The sequence below is a fragment of the Triturus cristatus genome, chromosome 8 (assembly GCF_964204655.1).
Source record: "Triturus cristatus chromosome 8, aTriCri1.1, whole genome shotgun sequence".
Classification (NCBI taxonomy): Eukaryota; Metazoa; Chordata; class Amphibia; order Caudata; family Salamandridae; genus Triturus; species Triturus cristatus.
The window spans coordinates 1,660,522,515-1,660,539,947 of NC_140591.1; the positions used below are offsets into that span (position 1 = coordinate 1,660,522,515).

Below are 17,433 nucleotides of genomic sequence, written 5' to 3' on the forward strand. Positions count from 1 at the left end.
TTCAGAATCGTCTTCTTCTTCAACCACTTCTGGTACAGTCACTCCTAGAATTCCTTGGCTGTCTGCTTCCTCTTGTATATCAGGAAGTGCCACATACGTCCACTCCGGTGACTTGTACTTCTGGTTGGGTTTCTTCTCTCTTTTCAAGTGTGCCTGACCAGTGCCTTCTGATTTCTCTTGACTAGACACTTCATTCACTTGTTCAGCGTTAGGAGATCTCACTCTCGTCAGTCCCTATCTCAGTCTCTTAATTTTATTTGGCCAAACTTCCTCTTTTGACGGTCTTTTCAACCCGCTCCCCTTCTCACCTCGCTCTGTTTTCCAAGATCTTTTCCTCAAGATTCGTCCTTCTTGGCCTTCTCCTTCACTTTCTTCCAATTCAGTATCTGTTTGGTTTTTTCTTTCTTTGGATTTTTCTCTCAGGACCTCAGGTTCACTACCTACTGTTTTCCGCCCTCGTGTTTCTTCCACGCAATCTTCCTGCTGACTAACTGTCCCTTCTTCTACCTGGATGTGTGTTATCCCTACACCTCCTCGGGGGTCTTCCGCAATAATCTTACCCTTACTCACTGTATCTAATTCCTCACCTTCTATTTCTATTATTTCAGGGCGGAATTTCTCTTGTGCTTGCACTTGGTGCTTCTTTATCAAGAATTTCTTGTTCATTTTCTTCAAGATTCTCCTTTATCCTTTCCTCTATTTCCACCTGTTCAGTCTTTGATTTGGAACTAGTGTCGGAGAGTTCCAGTCGTCTCCTCAGTGGTATGTTCTCTGGCTCCGCAACTTGGCTCAACTCCGCTTCTCCCGCTCTTGAGTTCTGTCTCGTTCTTGTTTCTTCTGATTCTGACTCAGAACTGGTATCGGACTCTTCCAAATACTCATCCTCAGGTCTATTTATGGGACTGGGGATTCAAAGAGTATGACTAGCTTGAATCCAAATCTTTACCCTGGCACACTTCACAGCAGTCGTGGTGGTCAGATTCACTTGGCCTGGTTTCCCCCAGCGTGGGACCAGACAATTTCTGCTTCTATGCACTTTGATCCACACCTAGTCTCCAGGACTCAAATCATGAGCTGGCTTCTTTTCAAGGGTGGTTGCATTCGGTCCAACCTGATGAAATACAGAATGAATGGAATCAGCCAACCCCTTGCAATAATCCAAAACGAAGTCATCAGATATAGGCAGTAGTTTGTTGACAGGAATAAAAACATGTCTCATTGCTCTACCCATAACAATTTCATGGGAGCTCAGGCCAGTGTTCCTACCAGGAATACACCTAATAGTCATGAGCACCAGAGGCAAGACCTCTGGCCATTTTAGACCTGTGGCCAAACACATTTTTCCTAATCTGTTTTTAATGGTGCCATTCATTTGTTCCTCTACTCCAGAAGCCTCTGGGCGATAGGCACAATGTAGTTTCTGTTGTACATTCAATGCTTCACAAATTAATTTTATGATTTCATTCTGAAAATGCGTTCCTCTATCTGATTCAATTGTTACTGGAAAACCAAATCTAGGAATGAACTCAATCAATAGGAGTTTCGCTACTGTAACTCCATCCCTCCTTCTAGACGGGTACGCTTCCCCCCAACGTGAAAACAAACAGACAACTACTAAGACATATCTTAGTCGATTACACGGGGGCATTTCAATGAAATCAATCTGCATTCTGGTGAAAGGACCTCCCTCCCGTCCTATGGTTCCCAAACTCACCACTGTTTTCCTTCCTGGATTGAAATAAGCTGTGGCGTCCCACAGGGCTCCTCCCTTTCGGCGACCCTTTTTAATATTTACATACGTCCCCTATTCTCGAGTCTTCGGCAGATGGGGGAAAAGATTTTCAACTACGCTGATGACATGCAGCTGATTTTTACTCTGGAGAACTCCACCAAATATCTTGTTAGTAGCTCTATGATGTATGTAAAAACCTGGATGGATAAGAATCAACTAAAGCTCAACTCTGAAAAAACTGAGATAATCATCCCAAGCAACAAACTTACTCACTGGACACTCACCCACTGGCCCCCTGAGTTAGGTGCGGCCCCAGTCCCCAAACCAGCGATTAAGAGTTTGGGTCTTCACATTGACTCTGACCTCTCTATGAGCGCCCAATTAGCGCAGTTACTTCTGCCTGCTTTGTCCAACTTTGTAAACTGCGCAAGATCAGAAGCTTCTTTAGTAAAGAGGCCAGTATTCAAATTGTGATTGCCCTTATCCTTTCAAAATTAGATTATGGAAATGCCCTCTACCTTGGCATTCCATCATATCTGAGATACCGTCTTCAGATGATTCAGAATCAAGCAGCTAGAATCATCCATCTTACGGATAGAAAATGTGACATTACCCCGCTACTTAAAGATCTCCACTGGCTTCCAGTGGAGCAGCGTGTGATGTTTAAAATTGGCTGAATCCTTTTCAAAGCCACTCAAGAAACCGGTCCAAGTTTCATTCTCTCGTGCATCAGTAAGCACCTGCCTCAGCGTAATCTGAGATCGAAGCATCTGAATCTTTTGACGGTGCCTAGAATTAGACGGAAACGCATTGGAGGGACCCAGTTTTCCTATCTGGGCCCGAAGTTTTGGAATTTATTGCCTGCTTCTATTAGGCTGGAGGCTGACTACATGCGGTTCAGGAAATCTCCAAAAACCTGTCTGTTCTCCCTGGCCTATAATTAACTGATCCTCTATCTTTTTTCCCTTTCTTTTATTGCTCAAACTCATCAGCGCCAAGAGACCTGTAGGTGAACGTGCGCTTACATAAATTCCCATATAACATAACATAACATACAACTGATATGCCTTAAATTAATTGGTTTTAAATAGCGTATGAGTATGACCCGAATAACTTCCACACTGTGGAAATAATCTGTGTTATGTTAGAAGAAGGGGGGCATGCCCCTGTAGTCACGCAGTTTTTAAGTCTTTAGCGCCTACATAAGCCCCAAGCTCTTCTTGTTAAGCCAACTATATATGCAAACATAATTAATTGAGAGGTGCTTTTGCATGTTATATATTGTGTGTCTTTAGTCAGACTGAACAGAGAAAGGACGATAGGCAACAGGTAAGCAAATAAGTGAAAAAGAACCCAGATTCCGGGGCACCATTCTCTGTCCTGACGAAAGCCTTGGACCCATAGCGGCCAAATACAGACTGGCATCTGTCGACACTGATGAGGGTGTAAGGCTATTATACCCCATAAACTCCCCTTCTCCATTTTAATTTATACCAGGCACACCCATCATTAAAGGGATACCTGGGCGTCTCCTAGGTATTTGAATTGAATGATAAGGCCCCAGTAGGGTCATCCCATAAGAGCTCTCTTTAGTATGATTGAGCCCATGCATCTTTGTAGGGACCAGGAAGAGACCCCATGATGAAGTTTGCCGGTAATAGTAGGTGAGGGTCTTTAACAAACAAGAAGGAAGGCTGTTTGAGGGGCTCCCTGTCATTTGTGTCCAGAAGTTGAAGTAGAGGAGCTGGAACGGGAGGCAATGCCATCACTGGGGCTGTGCATGGGGGGAAGAGCAGTGGCTTCATCCCTGCAGCTTGACAGTCAGTAAGACTGGCCCGTCCTGCCCAGACACCTGAGGGGCAGAGGCAGGTGGGGTAAGGTCTAGTGGAAAAGTAAAGGGGGTTCAGAGAGTAGCATATGTGGTGGCACGTGGAGGCTGGCAGCAAGGGTTGGCAACTCTCTAACTCCACACAAGCCGCTACTGGTTCATTATCAGGAGGAGCCCAACGACAAATGACTATCAATGACTGAACCCTAAAGTCGGATTGAGACAGTAATAAATGAAGAAATAGTAAGGGCGTATGTGTATAGACAGGGAGGGAAGGAGAGAGTAACAAAGACAGAACGAGTAATGGAGAGAGATTGAGTGAGAGAGAGGGAAAAAAATAAAAGTGTATGAATTAGAGGCAGAGAATAGTCAGGGGAGAATGTAACAGGTAAAAATGGTAATAAAATAAAATGATGCTGAGAGAGACTAAGGGGCATATTATCAACAAAGTGGCGAAGAGAGGCGTTAGCCGTCTTGGCTTAACGCCTCTCTTCGCCACTTCGGAAACGCTTGGTTGCACCATATTTCCAAGGACATGGTGCAGCCTAGTGTTTCCCCTTGCGCTGGCGATAAGTTTTACAACTTATCACCAGCGCAGGCACCCTTGCACCAGAGTGCAAGGGTGTCTGCGAGCAGGGAAGGTTTGTTTATGTACAGGAAGGAGTTCCTTCCTGCATATAAACAAACATTTAATGCCATTTTGTAACTTACATGTGTGCTGATTCATGCAGCACACATGTAAGTTGCAAATTGGCATTTTTAAAAAGAGGTTTCTTCATGTACAGGAAGGGACACCTTCCTGTACATAAAGAAACCTTGGCATTTTGCTTTTTCCATGTGTGCTGCACAAGGCAGCACACATGGAAAAAGCAAAAACGAGGTGAAATTAAGAATTTCTCCTCGTTTTGCCACCTTTAGACTAGGATTTTTCTGGTCTTAAGTTCGGAGCTGCCACCTATTATCGCCAAGCTTGATAATAGGTGGCAGGGTCGAAGTGAATGGGTATTGCGGTGGAACACCCACTGCACGCCCTCTTTCACAATAAGTTTATCGGGAAATGGCCCCTATTACCAAGGCAGCGTTAAGCCAATTAACGTGGCCTTAAGCCACGTTAATTGCCTTAAGGCTGCCTTGATAATACGGCGATGCAAATATCGCTGCGTTATCGGCAGAAAAGTGCTGATAACGCGGTGATATGGGGCTTGATAATATGCCCCTAAGAGAGGGCGAGAGGTTAAAAAGAGCAAGGGTAAGAGCATAAAGAGTGAGCCCGTGAGAAAAACAAGAGAGCGTGGAGTGTTTTAGTAGTAAGTATATGTGTGTGTTCCCTGCAGTCAGCGACCAGGTGTGTGTACACTAAGGGACATATTATCTACAAACTGCGATAAATATCACAAAACACGCTTACAACGTTTTTCATTATCGCGCTCTATCACTGAATTACATCGCCGTGTTAGCGTCATATTAGCAACGCTTTGCTAACAGGCGAAGTACAATCCTGCGATAGACAGCGATACTGATCATTAGCATGTGAATTCCAGCGATGATTTCACAGCGCTAATGAAAAGCTTGGTAATAGGGGAGTGTGGACTTAACCATACAATCCACCTCCCATAGGCAATAATGCTAAGTCAGGTTTTATTCAGGTGTTAGGATCATGCGATAATGGGGGCTTAGCGTGTCTTTTCTCATCGCTACGCGGTATCGGGGCAGCGTTGATAATACAGCGAAGTTGTGTTTGCGACGTTTTTCAATGAAGTTATTCTAAGGAATGCCTACTTTGCATCTGATTAGCGATGTATGTCGCTAAGATGCGTAGTATTAGAAAATCGGCTGCTAACATGCTCTGATGCATGTTAGCGCCGCCTTGTTAATAGGGCGATAAGAATATCGCTGCTTTAGCGGCAAAAAGTGCCACTAAAGTTGCGAAACTGCCCTTGCTAATATGCCCCTTAGAGACTTGCACAATTTTGGTTTAAGTATGTATAGTCCAGGTGTGTGTGCAAAATCGGAGTCAATAAGACTGTGTGGGCGTGTAGTAAATAGAGTAAGAGTGTGTTTCTCAGTTTTGTGTGTGTCCGTGTGTAGCCATCGTCTAAGAATGTTTTTTGTTCTCCCCAGGTGGAGTTCAATCTCTACGACCCTCCTTCCTACACCGCAGAGAAAGAAGGACGAGAAAAACAGAACCTACTGACAGAGTAAGTGTGGCACAGAGGAGGCCTCTTTGTCTGTTATGTTCGATTCACCTACCTCTCATACAGTTTGATTATTTTATAGTTAATTACTCCCTTCCGTGTTTTCTTCTTTGGGAATTCCCACTTTAACTTATTCCTTCCTCCTCCTACCTCTCTTCTTCCCTCCCTTTCATTCTCCCCTCATTTGTCCTGAGTTTCTATCTTCCTTCCTCTCTTCCAGGAGCTAACACTGGGCTCTTCCTTCCTCGGATATTAAAGGCTTAACAGGAGGCCCCTCTCACGTGTCTTCTGTAGGGCTGACTTTCTTCTGTCAGGTCTGGTCCCTGCCAGGTGAGGGTTCCAGAAGAGGCAATTTAAAGGTTTTCCTGATGATTAGTTGTTACTTGTATTCTGATCACCCCCAAGAAGGTAATGGACATGGCTTTGCAGCCATCACAACACCTAACTGCCCCACAAAGATGACACACGCCCACTCTATGTATATGTGAAGGAATTGGTAAAACTAGGTCTTGCAGGCAGCTGCTCTGTCAAGCCAGACTTAACGCCAAGGAATGGTTCTGTTTTTGATTTCACTTTTGCTGCATATTTATGTTCCTATAAAAATAAAATCAAATTCTGTTTAATTGTAATTCATGTTTTTCTAGAATCAAACCACAGTTTGTGAGGCATTCTTTAGTCTTACTGTTGTTTACTTTATTTTTGCATTCTTTTGGGGAATTACTTAGGGCCTGATTACGAGTTTGGTGGTGCAGGAGCGGGGTGGCATGCAACCGCCCCAATCCGCAAAACTCGAAAGCCAGCCGCTCACCAAAATATTAGTCTCCGCATAATCGTGCGGGCTGTCCTTTGGCAATCCAACAGCAGTGCCTTTAAAAACGACACCACAATGGGAACATCAAAGGCCGTTCCTGCAGAGCATGAACTGTGACGTCCATTGCATGCCAGATGGCAAGGTGCATGCACACAGGGGGGTTCAATATGTGCCCGCTGCATGCATCCCAAGGACCTGAGACATCAGGGGGCCCTGTAGGGCCCCCTTTGTTTCCTCACCACTACCTTTTCAATGCGGTCTCACTGCCGAGTTAGGTTCGCAGTGAGGAAACTTGTAATATGCTTGGAGGTGCCGCAGCAGCACTGCCAAGCAAAATGCGGCCCCACAACCACCGCACCAGCACCAAGGATCACAGATCCCTAGTAGCTGCAGTGATTCATTATTTTTTCTTTGTTCAACTTAGTGGCCCCCGAAGAAGGGACGACTGGTTCCGAAATGCATTGGGCTGCACACCTTTGATCTGCATTTCCGCAGTATAACATTTGCATTGAAGAATATGGAATATGGATTATTGTATGTACATTGTATGATTATTGTAACCATTGTAATGTGTTCTGATTACCGCATGGAATATTTTTCAACAAAGAAGTCATTTGTTTGAAACTTATTGTGATATGAGTATTTTTTGATTACTTTTGGATTTCGCTTGAAGAAATTGTGTAAAAGTAATTCTAAACTCTGTATATATTTAGCTAGTAGTGCACGCAGTGTTTAAAGCAAACTTAGTGATTGATTTTCTTCACATGTACCTTTATGTGGGACGGGCGGCCCACAGATCTGTGCGTAGCACACCTCCATTATTCCTTTTTTCTGAAACTTTTGAATGAGTACGTTAAAAGTGTTGTCTATTTTCTCATTAACATTTCCCTGTGTTCCATGCCCACAGCCACTGCATGGGATATAAGTAAGACACCCCTCTGGCAAGCCTTACAGCCCAAAGGCAGGGTGCACTATATCCCCTGTGAGGACATACCTGCCTGAGTAGATATGCCCCTGCAATATCCATGCTGATTCTTGGATATTGTAAGTGAACAGGAAAGCTATAATGAGTAAATGGGCTAGACAGTCGTCATTATGAGTTCCCCAGCTCTGTGATGGCTTCACTGTACCATGGGTTGTTTGACACCAAACACCTCATCACCTCATCTTAATAAACCTGCACTGATTCTAGTGTCAGATTTATTAATATTTGCACACAGAGGACCCCTGAGAGGGCTCCACTGAAAACCTTCCAACCCTTAGTGTGATCATCGACTTGCCTAAGCCCTCCTGCCATCACTAGACAGAGTTCTGACCTCTTGGGGTGAGCGCCAGTGCACTCAGAGGTCAAGAACAAAGCCTATTCTTGGCGGAGCTTTTCACACCAGTCTGGAAGAGCCATCAGTGTCAGCCATTTTGAAGATGGAGGGACTTTCCCAATCAGTGCTAGGGCTACGCCCCTCTCCCACAGAAATTAGGCACAATAGAGGGTGCAGACACCCCAGGTAGGGGGACCATTGGCCACTAACTGTCACTCCCTTGTAAACCCCCCTAAATTTAGTATTTAGGTGGCATCTCCACACCCTGAACACTAGTATCCATGGACACAAGAAAAAGACAAATGAGGAAATGCTGTTGGGCCAAGAACTGCAGACCTTGTGTTGGACTTTGGGCGCAAACTCCTTCCTGCCACCATAAAACTTGACAATCACCATCCCCCATCTTGGCTCATCACTGTGTGGCCTCCACAAATTCTGGATCGTCACAACCACTTCGCAAATCGCCAATGAACTCCCTGGCGATAGAGGTACTATCTCCCTGTAGCCAATGGTCGCTGAAACAGCAAAGTCCGGACCAACGTCGTCTAGCTCCCCAGCCTGATCAACGTCATCATGTGCCAGCCAAAATAACACCTGCTCTGGAGGGTCAGCTCAGCCTCTGCACCTAAGCTCAAGGCCCCAGGACCCACCAGAGCTGAAAGACACCAATACCCGAAATACTGGACTGCTTGCTCCAAAAACTTCCAAATCTGAGTCCAGGCATACTCCAACTCTACAGTGTGCCAGCACCCGACGAGGGACTCAAGGACGCCAACGACCCACCTCCGCAGTGGTCCAGCAGCTCCAGAATAATTGCTCCAAGGTTCCAGCCCTGGCAGTGAGGTGCTTCTTTGCATACCGTTGCCCAGCTGCACATCTTCTCTGTACCCAGCCCACCCGGCTGAGTCTTTTTCAATTCACCTATGCTGCCAAGGCCCCAAAGACATTGCAACCCCTACTATCCCTTGAGAGCCTTCGGACTTGCCTGCAAGTCCCTCTTTGCTTTGCTTTTGCAGATTTAAAGGGTCGTTTTTCTTGAAAACTGCAGCCACGACTTCCCCATTGACTTGTATTGAGCACACGGGCGAGTTTCCACTATGCACACGGCCTACATGGGGTTCCAGGGTACTTACCTGTGTGGTTCCTTCAGTCCCTGCTGTTTCTATGTCTTCTGGGTCCAGTATCGACTTTGGTCGTGGTTCACATTCCACTTTATTATTATATGGTTTAGTCTCCCCGTGGAGACCACTGTCTATTTGTGCTACTTATCAGTTCTATTATTGAAGTATTGTGTGTATTGTGATTATATCTCCAGCTAGCAGATATTTCAAGGTGTTAGTGAGTGAATCTTCCCAACCCTTTCCTTTGGGTACTTAAGGGCTTACCTGTGGGTGGCTCTTCAGATTCATTGAGGGACAAGATTCAGATCCGAAACCACTTCATCTTCAACCATCTGGGCGCTGTGAACTTTGTTGGGCTTCAATTTGGGAACCGAGACTGCATCTGGAAGACACCTGCTGCTCCTGGTCTTGTCGTGCTGCCAGTCTTCTGCATCTTCTGTGCCCCATCCATGTTCTTCTCCAGGCCTGTGGGCATCCAAGACACATGGACGAATCTCCCTTGGATTGAAAGAGTCACTCCCCTGCATCTGCCGGCTCCGCAACTAAGCTGATCGGTCTGCTGCTCCTGACATCCCACAGACTCCGAGAGGCTCAGCAACACAGGTGGTAGTTCTGCAACTACCTCGAGGCCTGCACTGTCTTCTCACAGAGTTTGAGGCCAGTATCCAATGTCGGAACCACTTGAACAGCTCCCCTGTGCACCGCATCGTCATTTCCATTGCCAAGGCTTGTTGGCTGTGTTCTCCAAAGATCTTTGTGCTCCAAGAAGCTACAGCCCCCACATCTCCTACTACTACAGGTGCAGCTACAAGTGTACCATCAACTCTCCTGCATCTTTGTTTATCAGTGGTCATTGGTCTCCCGTGCCTCCTGGTCACTCCCGAATGGCATAGACTCTGTTCCGTCTGTCTGCAGGTACTCCTCTTCAAGAATCCACCCTTGGAATCCACCGGACTCTTTCACCTTATTCGCAAGCGTCATCTTCCCTGATGTCCTCCATTGTTGTCTATGGCGGTTTCTGACGTCTATTCACACCTATGCACCCGGCTTCCCTGTTGTAGGCATCCTGGCTCCTGGGGTATCCACTGTTGGGGTGACTCTCCAACTTTCCATCTTCCACGGGCTTTCTTCAGGGTCCTCTGGGAATGGTCCTTCTTCTTGAAAACTGCAACCGCGACTTCCCCATTGTCTTGGATTGCATATGCGGTCGCGTTTCCACTATGTACAACACCTCTGTGGGGTTTCTGGATACTTACCTTGGGTTGTTCCTCTGGTCCCCAGCTTTTCTAAGTCTTGTGGGTTCAGTCTCGACTTCAGTCGCAGTTCGCATTCCACTTAATTAGTATAAGGTTTGGTCTCCCCTTGGAGACCACTGTGTATTTTTGCTACTTACCTGTTCTATCATTGAATTATTTTGTGTATTGTGATTACATCTCCGGGTAGGAGACTTTTCAATGTGTTTGTGAGTGTTTAAAAAATATATATTTTTATAACTACACTGTATGGTTGTTTTTTACTTAAACTACACTATATGATTAGTATTGGTAAAACAAGTTGCTTTACACTCCTTCTGGACTAAGCCTGAAGACTGCACTAAACAGCTACCACTTAGAGAGCTTTCAATGGTTGTCTAAGACTACTAAAATCACTATAATTGTTGTCTGGATTAGTGCAGGTTGATTTACTTAAATAAGTGTGCACAATATACAAAGCCAGCCTCCTGCAGGTACCAAGGGCACTATGACCAGGAAAGGCCTCTAAGGGCTGCAGCATATATTGTACCACCCTTAGAGGCTCTGTACCTTTACACACACACACTGCCATTGCAGGCTGTATGTTTTAGTACATAGAAAAGCGAAGAGTCGACATGGCCCACATACCTGTGCGCCATGCCTGTAACCCATGCCTATGGTATATATAAGTCATCCCTCTAGGTGGGTGCACTGCACTACTGGTGAGGGTACAGTGGCATGAGCCCTGTACCCCTACAGTGTCTAAGTCCATTCTTAGACATTGTAAGTGCAGTAAAAGCCATAAAGAGTATATGGTCTGGGAGTTCATCATTACTGGGCAGATGTGTCATGCCTCCTCCCCCAGAATGGGTTGGGTCCACGAAGGAGAGGCTTCAAAGGCCTGCTGCCTCTGTTAGCTGCTCCTGTCTTTTGCTGCTTCCAGCAACTGGTTCCCACCATTTCTGACCCCCACTTTGGGTGGTAGAATCAGCGGGAAAACAAAGTTAGAAAGAGAGGTGTGTCTTCCTTTGCCAACCCCACCTCTCAGGTGGGGAAGGCGATGTGAATCACACATCTTAATCCCCGCCATCTTGAAGATGGGTACACACAGCCAACTAGATAGAGGTTCATGCCCCTCCCACTGGAGAGTGGCATCATAAGGGGTGTATTCACCCCAGGGATGGAACCCATTGGTCCAAACCTGCACTACCCTGTAACGCCCTAAAAATGGAGTATTAAGGGACGACCCTAAACATTGCCTTCTCAGATTTGAGGAAGAAAGAAGAAGGAAAGAAGAAGCTGTGCTGACGGAGGAAGAAGAGGACACCCACTGTTTTGTCCCCAGCCCTACCGGCCTGTCCTGACTCTGACCTGACTACAGCAGAAACTGCGGCGTGATCATCAGCCAGCAGCCCTCAAAGCCCGGAGGACCTGCTCTGCATTCGTCTAACAAACTCTGTCTCCCATGAGCACCGGACTTGCTCGACAAGGGTTTTAAAGACCGCAACCCAGATCTATGCGGTCCTGTGGTTCTACACCACTCTACACCTGACGCCCACTGCCTGAGTTGGAGGGGCCCAACAATACAAGGAGGACACCCCAGTGATCCAGACCTGCGATCTAGCTATCTCTGACCTCCTCCAAGCTTCCAATCAATGCCTGCAGACTCACCCTAAAGGATCCCCCCAACCGCAACTGAGGCAGGTAAGACCGCTCGACCGCAACCTAATAGTCAGATAGCCTGACTGCGACCGGGCTGGTCCAGAGACCTGACGTCTAAAAAGATACCGCTGTACCCGACACCCCTCTGCCTTGGGTGACCCAACATACGGTGTCCAAGCATCTCCCAAGACCCCTCAAGGTCTCCATTAAGAAGCACAGGGTGTCTGACTCTTCCTTGGCACCCTGCTTCCCCTGTGCCGCAGGTCGTGCAGCTCCCATGCTAATTATTGACCTCTGCAGTGCTGGCCTTAACCCCAGGAGCTTTGCTCCCACACCCCAGTTGCCTGCCTGTGAGCCGCACTTAACCGAAGGCCCCTCTTAGCCCAGTTGACTAACGTTAGGCCCCTGCACTCTGCAACTGGCCGCCCCAGTGCTGCTGGGGGTGCAACTGGAGTGCCAACCTAGATCATGGGGAATCTTGGACTAAACCCCCAAAGCTCCCACCCATACTTACATGTGATACTGATAACCACTTTTCTCCCACAGGAACCAATGTTGTGTATTGTTGTTTCTAACATGTTCTAAGTGTCGATTTTGATATTTTGTATGGGGAGAAAGTAACTCATTGCAAACCTTAAAAAGTCTTACTTACCTCGTATTGAGAGATTCCAGGTGTGGTATCTAGGCATACCTCCAGAGAAGTCGATGTACTCTGGAAGTAATCTATAAGTAATTACCATGTAATTTTAACTGCTTTGAAGCAATATCAATCTGTAGCAATTACAAAATTTATCTACAACTGCATTAGCTTGTAAACCATGCACTTGAGTAATATATTCAACTTACCTGGACCAGGTCCTGCTTGGTTCTAAAATAAAACATAAGTATACCTTTTGTATACTTAACTAATTGTTCTGGATTCAGTCTCTGATTGTGTGCCATCAGTCTTGATTGAGTGAATACAATACATGCTTAACCCACCCTCTGGATAAGCCTAACTGCTCACCCATACTACCACAAAGAGAACGGCTAGTGGTTACCTAATTTAGCCTCTGCTACACCTCTGGGGATCCCCTGGACTCTGTGCACACAACACCTTACTTTGGTATAGTATACACAGAGCCAGCTTCCTACAACGAGTCAAGCAAGAGCTACTGGACTTCAATCATGCAGTTGAGGGTGATTTCCTTTAATGCCCCAGGGTCTGTCCTACTATTACTCTGCATAGTAGCACAAGAACAATCTCTTCAGCACTTTACTCTCAGTGGTACTGATAGTGAGCAGCCACAGTTTCTTCAGGGAGGTTGTGTGGTGGTGATTAGGCTCAGCACGCAACAAACAAATAGGATAATAAATGAGTGTCCCACCTGGTGCCTAACTTTCCAGAAGAAAAGTACTTTGATTCACAATAGAACTATATACTACACATAGGAAAATGTACATGAAGGAAGTTAGTGCCCTGGTACTAGAGTAGGTTGGCGCGTCTTGTTGACCCTGTTCTCCTCTCTTATGGTCCAGGCAGTTCCATTTTTGGGTCTGGTTCTAGTGTAACTCTACTCAGGAGTACATTACTCCCCCATGCTCTTGTTTTAGTACATAGCCTTTTAACTTGATTAATTTTTTTAGGAAGGTATGATCCTTCTAGCATGGCTACCCCCACTTTTTGCCTGGTGTCAGTGTGTTTTTGACTAGTCTGGCTGGCATCCTGCTAACCAGGACCCCAGCCACTATGCTTCCTCCCTAAATTGGACTATGGTAAGGACTTTGGTACCTTGCTCATTGGATATTGCTGTACCCATCTAAGTCTCTAGTATATAATACTAAGGTACAAAAACAATTCTTTTAAGCCGCAGCTAGAATCCTTACGAAAGAAGGGAGTAATGACCTGCTTGGCATTAAAACCCCTCAAGAAACTGCTGCCGGACTTAACGCTCGATCCCTTTTTAAAAATCCTGCAAGCGAAACTACAGCCAACAATCACCTATGGGAGCGAATCCATGACTGGAAGAGACGTTGCTATCCTCGACTGTATAATTGCAACCTCCTATCATGCGATATTCTAGCTCCCCAAATATGTTTCTCCTGCTCAAATAAGACTGGAATTTGGTCATCAAAAATAGGAAATAGAAAGGCAGGGTGTCTTTTTAAAGAGCTGGCACAAAATCAGAGCTGCTGACACAGGGTCCTTGAACAATCAGCTTTGGCTTGAGCTGTCCCACACTGGAAAGTTGCCAGCTAATGTCTACCTTCAGAACTCCTTGCAGGCTCTTGGTCTGAAGGATGCCTGGAACAGTCCAATAGGCCATTTGGTTTTTAAAAAAATTAGTAACAAAATCAACAAGGCTCATATCGGCCATAGCGGACATGAAAGCGGTATCCAAGCGAGCTCATGGTTGGGTCGTGCTCAACAATTACAGTGTTCTTAAACCTCAGCCCTACCTCAAGGTCGGATCCAAGCTTGTGGCCAAAGAAACATTCCTAAGGCTACGGTTGGGAGTCAGCCCAATCAACCCGTTTTTGCAACCGTGGGAAAGAAGAGGGGGCGATCATTTTTGCCGTCTGTGTGTGAATGACACTGAGACTTTGATCCATATCATATGCATATGCAAGAAGCTAGATGACATCCGGAAAATACTGTTAAAACCACTATTTAACCAGCATGGAGTGAGGTCCTGTAGGCAGGCAGTGATGCTGTGCTTCAATCCAACCTTAGTGCAGCTAAACTGTTGCCTTACAAAATTCTTCGACCTGACAGCATTGAGACTGAAAAAATCTGCTGCCAACAGTTAAGACCCATTATAGAGTGTTGTAGATGCTGCATTGGACCACTCTACTGGTTTAATCTAGAAAGTTTACATAATTGACTTTATACAGGCCCGTAAATCTGTGCCAGTGGTGCTTTCACATTCAAAACAATTTTATGTCTTTTAATCACAAAACAAAAGCATTTTTAACTTTGTACCTTATTTTTAATTGTTTTATTAATGCAACATTACTGAAATTAACATGTAATGTTCTGAATGCAACGGTTTTAATTAATCATGCATAATACATTTACTTACTTACCTACTACTAAGGTACCGAGGGCATAGGTCTCCATGGGCTGCAAGATGTAATATGCGACCCATGACAGACCACTCATACTGTGACTACAGGACTGCCAGTGCAGCCTGTGTAAGCTGGTGCTAGCAATACTCACAACAGATATAAGTTTCTTTATATCGGAGGTCACTGCACTTAAAACCTATGTCACACCTAAGGTAGGCCTTTCAATCCTGAAGTTAGAGTGCTTGGTTATAAGTGTGAGGGTGCCATGCATGAGCAGGATACCCCCTACAAACATAGGAGTCAATTTTCCCGGCTTTGTAAGTGCAGTCAGACATTTTAGACATATAGTGGACATCAAGTCAATTACGAGATGTCTAACTATATATAAGCTGCACCAAAACCGGTTATGTTTGGTATCAAACCTGTTGGAATCCTACCCCAACACTGATTCCAGTGTTGGATGTAGGATCCCATGTACTGGGTTGTGCCCCTAGGGAGCCCCTCTGTATTCCTGGTACCAGCCTTTCAGGTACTAACAAAAGCTAGGGCTGCTGCCGTCCACTGACACATTTCTGCCCTCCTGCTGCTGAGCCAGGCTCAAGCTGGGGAAGGTAGAAGGTAGAACAATAGGTTTCCTGTCACTGGAAAGTGTAACCACCTCCCAGACAGGACTCAGTGTATTGTGCTAGGGGGTTGGTGCTTGTCAGGGCCTCCAGGCTGCTTTGAAGGGCACATTTGGTGCCCTCCTTGCAAACTCCAGTTGGAACCAGTTCAGGGAGACATTGGCTCCCGATATGACGTGAAACTGGACAAAGAACATGGGAGTATCCTCCCCTCTGTCCAGCCCCTCCTCTGGGAGGGAACCCTGAATAGTCCCAACCCTTTCCCTAGGGTACTTAAGGGTTTACCTGTGGGTGGCTCTTCAGCTTTATCATGGGAGAAGATTCTTATCTGAATCCACTTCATCTTCAACTGTCTGGACACTTTGATCTTCGTTGGACAGGTTGTTGTCCAGGCTTTTAGACATCCAAGACAGCCGAAGAAATCTCCCTTGGAGTGAAGGAGTCACTCCTCTGCATCTGCAGGCACCGCAAATAAGCTGACCTGTCTGCTGCTCCTCACATCTCACGGAATCTGAAAGGTTCAGCAGCACAGGTGGTTGTTTTGCAACTCCCTTCAAGACCTGCACTGTCTTCTCAGCAAGTTGAAAGTCAGTATCCCTAGTTGGAACCACTAGAGATGTAGCCCTGTTGACCGCGTCGACTTCCCATTGCCAAGGCTTGTTGACTCTCTTCTCCAGAGATCTTCGGGCTCCAAGAAGCTCTGGCCTTCAGCATCTCTTGCTGCCAAGATCTTTGTCCTCACTGCATCCTCTGCACTGTGGCCTACACTCTTGGTGAGCTGCTTGAGGTCCTCTTGCGACTCCTGTGCCTTTGGCCCGTGGGTCCTCTTGAGGGTCTTCTTTGGCTCCAGAGGGCTCCCCTACTTGCTCGGGCCTGTTCTGACTTTCCTGCACTTCGTGAGTCCCTTGAACCTTGCTGGTCCCGACACTGCACCTTTGCTTTCTTCGTCTGTTGCTGCTGCGGCTTGTTGGTGATCATGCTGGACACCGACCCCCTGGTTCTTGACTTCCAATATTGAACAGCTCGTTAATGGCTCCTGGTCTCCCACAGCATCACCTGGTCCTCGCAGCTGCAGCGACAAGGGCACCGTCAACTTCCTTTAATCTTTGTTCATCATGGTCATTGGTCTTCCGTGCCTCTAGGTCACTCTCAAGTGGTGTCATTTGACACCTATGCACCCATCTTCCCTGGTGTAGGTATCCTGGTTCCTGGGGTATCCACTGGTGGGGTGAATCTCCAACCCTCCATCTTCCACGGGATTTCTTCAGGGTCCACTGGGAAGGATCCGTCTTCTTTAAAACTGCAACCACGACTTCCCCATTGACTTGCATTGAGCACGCAGTCATGTTTCCACTCTGCACATGGTCTACGTGTTGTTCCTGAGTTCTTACCCTGGGTCGTTCCTTGGGTCCCTGGCAATTCTGTAAATAAAGAAGAAATGCCAGCATTTGTAAAGCGTACAGCTACCTCCGGAGAGGTGTCCCGGCACTGGGGACAGTCGGGAAGATTAAGCAAGCTATTGCCCAGAGTCACATTGTGCTGGGTTAAGCTTCCTCCATAGCCGGTGATCGAACCGTGAACCCTGTGGTCCGGAGTCAGGCACCCTGGCCGCTGCGGCATACCTCTTCCAATGTCTTCTGGGTCCAGTCTCGACTCTGCTCGCGGTTTGTATTCTACTTTCTTAGTACATGGTTTGGTCTCCCCCTGGAGCCCACTGTGTATTTGTGCTACTTACCTGCTCTATTGTTGTAGTATTGTGTGAATTGTGATTATATCTCAGGGTAGGAGAAATTGCAAAGTTTTAGTGAGTGTTTATAATAAATGCATATTTTTATAAATACACTGTGTGGTTCTTTTTCACT

The 17,433-nt window shown here is 46.3% G+C and overlaps 1 protein-coding gene across 4 annotated transcripts in view; it reads left to right on the plus strand.

The window, feature by feature from the left end:
* Nucleotides 1–17,433, plus strand: part of LOC146808505 (transient receptor potential cation channel subfamily M member 2-like) — a 2,014,188-nt gene that overhangs the window by 1,535,289 nt on the left and 461,466 nt on the right. For all 4 annotated transcript variants that reach the window (XM_085623584.1, XM_085623586.1, XM_085623585.1 and 1 more), the window contains one exon: nt 5,682–5,758. In XM_085623584.1, coding sequence (XP_085479710.1) covers nt 5,682–5,758 — 77 coding nt within the window. The remainder of the gene's footprint in view (nt 1–5,681; nt 5,759–17,433) is intronic.